This window comes from Musa acuminata, chromosome BXJ1-6, assembly GCF_036884655.1.
Source record: "Musa acuminata AAA Group cultivar baxijiao chromosome BXJ1-6, Cavendish_Baxijiao_AAA, whole genome shotgun sequence".
Lineage (NCBI taxonomy): Eukaryota > Viridiplantae > Streptophyta > Magnoliopsida > Zingiberales > Musaceae > Musa > Musa acuminata.
In genome coordinates, this window is record NC_088332.1 from 11,194,076 (window position 1) to 11,204,095 (window position 10,020).

The 10,020-nt window shown below is 36.6% G+C and overlaps 1 protein-coding gene across 1 annotated transcript; it reads right to left on the reverse strand.

Moving 5' to 3' along the window:
• Positions 1 to 2,876: 2,876 nt before the first annotated feature.
• Positions 2,877 to 9,206, reverse strand: LOC135676232 (cell division protein FtsZ homolog 2-2, chloroplastic-like). The gene is made up of 8 exons (XM_065187175.1): positions 9,055 to 9,206; positions 8,040 to 8,751; positions 6,145 to 6,444; positions 5,728 to 5,818; positions 5,034 to 5,158; positions 4,761 to 4,853; positions 3,245 to 3,310; positions 2,877 to 3,160 (listed from the first exon to the last, which is right to left on the reverse strand). The coding sequence occupies exons 2-8, from the start codon at positions 8,634 to 8,636 to the stop codon at positions 3,029 to 3,031; spliced, it is 1,404 nt and encodes a 467-aa protein (XP_065043247.1). The 5' UTR covers positions 8,637 to 8,751; positions 9,055 to 9,206; the 3' UTR covers positions 2,877 to 3,028.
• Between the last annotated feature and the right edge of the window lie 814 nt (positions 9,207 to 10,020).

The window sequence follows — 10,020 nt, forward strand, 5'->3', positions numbered from 1 at the left end:
TAGAACATCCTATAATGCCAGAACTACACATAATATGGTTACCATAATTAGTTCATCACTTTTGCTAAGCAATCATCCAACTTGTTCTACAGTATGGCAACAGACCTTATTGCAAAGATTAAAACTATAACCATTTAGCCTTAAAAGAGTTGCCAGGAATATATTAAATGAATAGCTCCACAAACAAATTTACTCATTTAAACAAGGCTTTCCACTCAACCTTTACTTCTCTGTTTCACATATGCATTTCTCAAGGTACAGTTATTGATCTTATATCCAGTGAGAATGGGAATAATTTTTTCTTCCACGTGAAATTATTACAAAACATAAAACAACTCAAGATTTAAGTCAAAACAATAATGCTCCATCTATGTCCAACTATTGTTCACTCTGAAATATGAATATGGTGAATAATATATAGGATTGGCTATAGTATACAGCTCAAAGTGGAGAAGGTACAAAAGAACAGACAAAATCTAATGCTTGGGTATAAACTTGATGTCAACCCTCTAAGTATTCCTAGCAGGGTAGTCAATTGCTTCCATTGGAAAAAAGTTGGTAAATATAAAATCCTGCATCGATACCTGCAGTTAAGCTCATGCAACAAGTGAGAAAAATAAAAGAAACATTGAAACCTCTATTACCTATCAATCGATATTAAGATTGGAAAATCCTAGTGGAATATAAATGATCATGATAATCTGAATTAAAGGTGTCAATTTCCCTTTTTTGTTTACATCATAGATGCTGAATTTTATTAAAGGTAAACTTAGCATGCATTTGATAGCAGATAAGCAAACCGCTTTAGCATGATCCACTATTATGGTCTCATTCCTTACCAGTTTAATAACTTCATAATCACTGAAACAACGATGCTTCTGTAAACGAAAGAAAATGTACAATCACTTTGTCATGTCTGTCTACAGGTTTTTGCAAAAACTTCTGAATGCATTTTACAGTCAAGAATCAGGATATTCTTAATTCATCTCTAACAACCATAAATAAGCATAAGAAAAAAACCATAGAAGGGGGGGAAAAAACTAATTCCGCTGCTGTGCAATTTCCTGCTTGATGCTGATATCACACACACACACACACCCACACACAACTTGTGAAAAATAGATAACACAATAGCAAAAATGGCAAAAATGCAACTGTAGAACAATCTGAAGGCATGTGAATCATGAAGAATACTCCCAAATACATCATTATGATGATAGATTTCCAATGTTCAGTCACTAGGATATATGTTTCTTGTCACGCTGTACAAAGCAACTCGACCTCTAAATACATCAGCTTAAATGAGTCCCATGATCATATCTAACATTGCACATAGGAATAAATTTTACAATAGCCCATAGAAACACTACCTATCAAAAAGAGCTTCACAATAATGAAACAACCACCATTGTCAAAAAAATTCCCCAAAGCATAGAAAATCATTTTAATACCCGGTGTATAATTAGATCAACTGAATGCAACCCATAAAGACAGATGGAAACAACGGTCACTCAAGTAGTTAAAGATTTTATTAGGTTCTGATACATTACCCCTGCATTATTATAATCCCAAAGCTTGTGAACACCATAATCGACGACCTGCAAACAATAGCCAGTTTGTGAGTACAGATGAAGCATTCAAGATGTCGCTTTTGATGAAAAAGGATATCGAGATTAGCAGTCACCAAAAACAACAAGGCTCCAAAAAAAAGAAAAAACTATATCATTTCCACCTACTCACTACACAATCCCTAAGTGGAAAAGAAAGAAGCAATTTAACAAGCCTATCTATCCTCACAGGTCTAGATGTTCTTGATTCACACTGACTGGTTTCATTGCCTTCTCCCTTCTATTTCTCTGACATGATTTTATTGGCTTTTCATGATCTGCCACAACGGAATACATCGAATCAAGCAAAAGCAGTGAGAGAAAACGATGGCTGTGATTGCTCAGATGAACAATCGCGATCGAGCATATCAAAACCAAGCGTGTCAACGAAGATAACACCTAAACAGAGATCAATCAGAGCCTTTGGTTCAGATTCATATGGGGAAACCCTACCCGACCTCGAACGAGAAGAAATCAAAGGAGACAGATCGAACAAGATCGCAACCCTAACGCAAATCACAGATTAGACAAGAGGGTGGGGAAGGGGGAACCGGACCCGTTCTCCAACGAAGGCACCAGCGACGACGAAGGTGACGTAGACGGAGTTGCGTCGCATGAGGAGGCGGTAAAGTCCCTCCCACACGCCCCCACCGCGGCCTCTCCTCACCGCCGTCGAATCCATGGGCTCAAATCGAGGGTCGAGCTTGCAATCGCGTCGAGACCCCCCCTCCTCCCTTTATTTTTGGCCTTTTACACGTATTAGTACCAATATTTAATTTATTCACACATCAGCCCCCCCCAACTCATTATTTTTTTTCGCATATCGGACCCTCTCCTCTCTGCCTCACCCAAAAGATATGTTGTTTTCTTCTAATTACAAACAAAAATATTATTGGAAGGCAAATGGTCGTATCGAATAATTACTAAATTTTATTATTGTTATTATTATTATTATTTCTCACTGATAAGATCTCAATTAATCCTATATTGATTGGAGATTTAGAGAGCCAAAAACCAATCTAAAAACATGAAGCACTATTAGCTTCTACAGACCATTTCATTGAACTATCTAAATTGTTTTTGCATGTTCTGTCATTCTACAGAACAGTCTTGAAGCAGTGATTACTCTTACCCGCCATTGCTATTATGAGTTGGAAACCGGAGGAGAAGCTGCTGCATCATCATGACGATGACACCAATGTGATTACTCTAACACAGCATCACTGTCGAATGTCCCCCACACGAGAAAGTAGGCATCCTTGGAACACCTTAAAGAACCACACATGTTACTTATCTCAGCTATACGAAACAAAGTACTGGAAACAAGACTGGTGTGATGCAGAACTGACTACAGATTACTACAGTGGCGAGGATTTCACATGTGGGAATTCAGATGACTGAAAGAGGGGATTATGGACATGTCAAAATCTTGGGCTCCGGGAGTGGACTTTCTTCCGCAGAAACTCGGGAATCTCCACAATGCCGCCTTCTGTACTACGAGAGTTCGAGCCTCGTTTCATCCCAAGGTTGTCTCCGTGACCCAGTTGGGCTCCCTTAATTCACATATAAGAAAAAAATTGTCAGAGGAAGGTACCATGATCTGCAAAATCAATATGGACGCTAACAATGGATTCGACCTGTAAATTCTGTCCTTCCTGTTCGTCCTGCCGTTTGAGCCCAGTAGCAATCAAAGTTATGCTCACCTGAATGCATGAAAATCGAGGAGTTACTACACCATAACATTTTTAGACAAAGATTAGCTTGTTATTTGGTCGGCCTTTCAAATGACCTATCTGTAAAGATCAGATTGCCACCAAGATAGGGTATTGGCCAGATACTGGCTCCATACATATTGTTCAATTTCACTAATGCAGATCCTGAAACCTAAATCCTAGCTGTAGGTATGTTTTCAAATTATAGCCAGTGGCATCAACCAGAAGACACTCGGAACTCCCAAAAACCAAGTGTCTGAGACCCTATCAAACTCTTAATCCTTCTTTAGAAAAACGCCCCTCTCTCTATATTACCCTCACCGAGAAGGCATCAGCTTGAAAAGTATCGATATCGGTTGATGTGGCTTGATATTTTACTCCTTGCCTCTATTACCTTGATGAGTCAATACTCAAAAATACATGTAGTTGAGGTTGATTATATTTTCTACAACAATATATTCACCTATACAAACATGTTAAAACATTTTTCCATTTAGGTAAATGAGCTCGAGCAACATTAGTACATGAATCCACCAATACAGAAACAAGCACTTGTTGCTGGCTAGATAGTCATGCTAGGATAAAGAAAATAATTTCACTGCAACTTCAATGTTTTCAGTATATGGAAGAGAAAGTATTAAGCTCAAAGACAATTAGACAGGCAATCCTAGAAAGTTCTTTTGTGTTAATTTTGAAGTAGGTTGACATGTTTAACTAAATCATCAATCTATTGAGGAGATGTGATACAAAACAATGGGCTGAGGCATGTGAATGACTCAATCATCCTTATAGAAAAACAAACAAATGAGGTGTCACTTTGGTTCATTTATGTTTAGTGACATATAAATTGGACAAACTAATCCTTATTCCCAAAAAAATAGGAGAGGCTTTATGAATCCTATAATTTCGCACAAACTAGCAGGTGGGGCACTCCTGATAAAACATGAATTATATAAAGAGTCTATTTAGAAAAAGCATATTCATGTGCATGAACACCAACCTGATTACCCAAATAGAAAAATACATGAGCTTTGACAGAACTATATGAAAAATAATTTGGAGAGTTCTACTCAACTAAATAAATTAAATTAAAGGAATTAAGCCAAAAAGAGGCAAAGAGTACCGAGAAGTAGAGTTTCCTAATAATATACTAATATGATTAATTACTTGAGAACATAGATATGATGCATCAACAAAATTTCGTATCCTTGTTTCAACAAAACCTTAATAATTGACATGTAACTACTAGCAGAAATTGACAAAAAGAAAATGTTTTATCTGATCTAGTGAGCCGAATCAATTAATCATATAAGGACAAAAATGCCAAGACAGCTAAAACACATTCAAGAGAAGTGCAGTCAATTCTGATCAGATAAACAGGCAAAACAGTTGCCTCTTGTGTTTGTTATGATAATCTGTGAATACTGCTTGTTGAACTTACTTGACCACTAAGTGATTGATCAATCACAGCTCCAAATATTATGTTTGCACTTGGATCAACAAGGTCATATATTACTTCAGCAGCTGCATTTACCTGCATATATGCAAACAAAAACAAAGCATCAAATAAGCCGAAGTTCCCCTTGGCATCAAAAGAATAAATGTATGTTAAAAATCTTGGTCCAAGAATGGTTTTGGTAGTCCACCGTACCAGTATAATATCGGTATATCAAACAGTATATCAAATTGTACCACCCAGTATCATATAACTCACCTCATACAATGTTAAATCACTTCCGCCAGTGATATTCCAGACAATCCCCGTAGCTCTTTCAATACCAATATCTAGTAATGGGGACTGAATAGCATTCAGTGCAGCATCTCTTGCCCTTGTCTTGCCTGCAATATATAGTAAATGATACTCAACTAAGTGCCTAATAATAGTGCAGTTCATTCAACTTAAGTTAAGGTTTTACTGTTTAACAATAAATTGCGTACAATTAAGCAGCATGAGTTTCTGAAACATGCTACAAGGCTATTACTGAAGTATATTGGAGCTTGCTTTACTAGTTGATTGATATCACTCTCAAGTAAGACAACAATTCAGAAAGGTATTCAGATGCTAATCGAGTAGAATATCTTTTTTCTACAGAAGTGTGTTAATTACCAGAATTCAATATCATTTTCTCTTTCTTATATCTAAGCAACATAAGGAGTTACAAAATAACAAAATATCATCACATAATTTATCCATTTTACATTTTAAGTGAGTTCTAGTTGTCATTAGTTTGCGGAAAAGATTAGCTGCACAAGCTACAAGTACTATAAATGCAGTAATCTTTTATTGCCATATGCAACTATATCATATCCTATTTTTTTAAGATTTGACATAATGATTGACAATCATTGGGCTTTAATGAACATTAAAAAATATATATTCTTAACAATATAGTTTCATCTTGAATTACCTGTTGCAGTTCCTATACCCATTAATGATGAACCTGCATCTGCCATAATTGCCCGCACATCAGCAAAGTCAACATTTACTAGCCCGGGTACCTAAAATAAAAATGTGTAATGGTCAGATACGAAGTTGAATAAGCATACAGATGCTTGAGACCCTTATAAAGTACTGGAAGTTGATTGTTCTGTATGAATAGAACTTCAGGAAAATAAAATTATATATGAGAAACAGAATTTGGAGTTTCATAGTTCCGTACTTCAACAAACAACCAATATCACTAATAAGTTACAACTTTATTTATCAAGTTGGACTTGATAAACTTGCTAAGATAACATTAGTTGTTTACACTCTAGAAAAGCCTAGATATAAGGAAAAAAGATCTGGAGAATATTCACACAAAAAATGGCCATCCGATTCATACCGTGATTATATCAGAAATACCACGGACACCTTGCCTAAGTATATCGTCAGCCAAGTTAAATGCTTCTATCATAGGAGTGTTTGGAGAAACAGCTGACAATAATTTGTCATTTGGGATGACAATCAGTGTATCAACGCTGTCTCTTAAAGCAGCAATTCCTTCTTGAGCTTGAACTGCCCTTCTTCGTCCTTCAAATGAAAATGGAGTTGTGACAATACCTACGGTCAAAACACCCATTGACTTGGCTATCCCAGCAATTATAGGAGCACCTCCAGTCCCAGTACCTCCACCCATTCCAGCCTACAGACATTTAATTGCAGAAAGTCTGATATGACCTTGCTTTAAGGAATCAGCAGAGGAATTTAGAAATAAGTACAACTATAAAATATAGAGTTAAAAGCACATGTTTATATGGCAAAGAATACATCCAGAGAATTAGGACAAATGAGTTTTCAATGCACATAGAAGATTAGTTTATTATCATAACTATCCAAGATTCAGACCACTATGTACTCAACCATGATCAGCATCAACATATCTCCACAAAATAGAATAAGTTGCTTACTCCATAGTGTGGTGATGCATGTAATGCCACGAGATGATTTGCTTAACAGAAACTTGTAGCAACATTAGTCAAAAAAATATATTTCTAGATATATCTATAATTTTCACTAAGTGAATCCTGTACAGTGCTTACAGGGTTAATTACCTAGATTAGATGAACAATTCAGCAGGACGATCAACCAATTTTGCATGCATATAATTAGTTATTCATAAGGCAAGTGCAGTTAAGGAAATCTCACAGTACATGTGCATGTTCTCCAACATTATTTCATGTTAAGGCATCAAATTTCTGAAATATCCAACAACCAACTAGATATTTGATGTGACAGTATTTAGGTAATAAAATCAACAGTATAACTTTCAAAATCTTGTGATTACATGAATAGAGTACCACCAGCTAATTCTGCTCCTAATGTTTAATTTTTCTATTTAATTAATTTGGCATTCCTAAATCAATTTTAATGAATCCCAAGTCAGACAAACTGATAATAGATGTACCACATATCATGATTCTGCTGGTAACTTTCAGCATTTAGTGGGTGTAAATTAGTAATACGGAATGAAGCAAATGGTCTCCCTTATGGATGTCCATGTATGTCACTTGTGTCTGTACAGAGAATGTGTGAACATAACAAAGTAGCAGTGACTGTGTCTATGTGTGAAGATAAAACTGTAGAAATGTTTCAATTTGTTTGTGCAGCCTTTTTATATCATTCATATGGCGACTCGGTCTCATCTTGCAGCAATGTCATATCATAATCTTATCCAGATCTTAAAATTCATAGGGGAAGCAAATACAAAGCCATTCATCAAAAAGTTGATGAAATGACCCCGGTGATCTAAACTTGATCTGCATGAGTTTTAATAGGGACCTCACTGTCATAGTGTAAGAATGCATTAGGATGGTTATTGCCCTATGGTTACATGTGTATTGTATAATACTTGACGCTCTTCTATCAAGGATGTTTGATGACCAAATTTAGACTACAAAACCTAAGGACCAGAATTTCTTGAGTTGTGGAATTGTCATAAAGGTGAACAACAGATTTTTTTTTTTTAATAAAAAATGTAAAGGACCAATAACACAGCAGAGTTTGGCATATATCAAGGCACAAAAAACTCTTTTTAATACATATCGAAAGTTTCAGATCAATTTTGCAGACTTTTTCTCGTAACTTTGACATAAGGTAGTATTATAGTGTGCAACTCACTATATCATTTACCAATGATGATACTAAATGATCGAAGAAGAAGAAGAAGAAGAAGAAGAAGAAGAAGAAAAGATCACACCGTTAAGTGGCTAATATGCTGAAAGAATATTATGTCTTTACCGTCACAAAGACCATGTCAGCACCATAGACAGCCTCTTGTATCAACTCTTTGCTTTCTTTGGCAGCATTCATGCCAACATCTGGATTACCACCAGCACCAAGGCCTCTGGTTAGTTCTTCACCAATCTGCAGGCGATGTTCAGGGTAGATGGATGACATTCTCATTGCTTGGACATCTGTGTTAACTATCCAAAACTCCACACCTTTCATGGAACTTTCAACCATTCTATTGACGGCGTTGGAGCCCCCACCACCGACACCAATGACCTTGATCTTGGCCTCATTATACTCGTTCGGAGAAGGCCACTCCCTTGAGCTCACCGTAGTAATATCCGAGTACTCTCCTCGCAACAGGAAACCATCAGGCTGACGATTCAAGAAAGGGTCTTTACTGTCATATGGACTGGTTCTGTGAGAATTGGCCAAACACCTAGCACGGGGAAAACGAGAAACAAGACCTTCCCTTCCGTCGAGCATTTTAACCGAGACCGTTCTACCAATCCATCGATCCGTTACTTCTCTGCCACCAAGCTTAGGGGAATTCTGAAAGAAACATTCGTGAGCCAACGGTGTAAAACATGACAAATGTGTCGTCATCTTGGCAAATTCACTGGAATCTCGGCAGCTTATACGATATATTCTAGAATTGAGACCGCCACGAATGCGGCTTCTGCACTCCTCGCATCTGCAGTGGTGGGTGTTCTGCCGAGACCTACTCACGGAAACAAGAAGGGAAGAAAAACCCAAATGGCATTCAGTTGACCGACAAGAAGCTTCACCGCATCTTGAAGACTAATTTGTTCAAGAAAATGTAGATAAACTTGACAGGAACGGTCAGCAAGGTTCACAAACCCCAGAGTTAGAGCATGGAATTCAACTGAGCGGGGAAAGACCGAGAAAATCGCAAGAGGGAAACTACCAAGAAAAAGACGGGAAACCCAAATCCGAGGATGCAAATGAAGCAAGAGGAACGCAAAAGAAAATTCAGCAGGTTTAGCAAGAAAGAGGAAGAGACCTGATGATCTCCGAACGCTTGTCGGCGAGAGACAGAGAAAGAGAGACGAGGGTTTTGGACACCTGGTTCTTGATCTCTCCTGTGGTGGAGAAGAGGGGGACAGTGACGGAAGCGTTGAAACCCCCGCCGTCCCTAAAACAAACCCTTTTTTTCTTTTTTATTTTCCTTCAATAACCCTTTTTTTTTCTTTTCTTTTTTGCTATATTACCCACCATCACCTCCCTAAAAGTTGCCGATTGGGACACGACAAGAGTAACGGGTCCGAAGCCTGCGTACTGCGTCGTTCGTGCCACGTGTATATATATATATAACTTTTTTGTTTTTCTTATATATATATATATATAGATATATATATATATATTTATATATATATATATATATTTTTATGTATATATATATATATTTATGTATATATATATATATATATAATAGTGTTTCAACTTTTAAAAAAAATTATGTAGTACTTTTTTTTAAATGATTATTTTGATTTTATCACCTCCATCTAACATTATCATCCTTCTGGCACTCCACAAGCGAGCGGTCTAACTCTCCTTCTTGTCGATCTCGTCCTTGCCTCTATAACTATAATCCACTCCTCCTTCGCTTGCAACCTGTTCATTCCTCTACCGTAACTTTCATGACTAATGATAGAGGTGCAAGTTTAGACTCATGAATGAGAATGACAGAGCAAAACCTCCACCACAATTATGGTAGAATAAAGAAGAGGTAGGACGAGTCCAACGAAGGTAACAGTAATTAAGTAAAAATAAATATAAAATAATTTTTTAAAGATTTCTAAAATATATTAATTTTTTTGAGTTAATGTTTACATCAGATCTTAATGTTATACCCAATTCATTCAGATATATGAAAAATATAAACAAATAAAAGAGTACCCAATTCATTTAGATCCTCAACTTCATAGGATTACACTACAAAATAGAAAAGAAACAAAAGATAAATGCA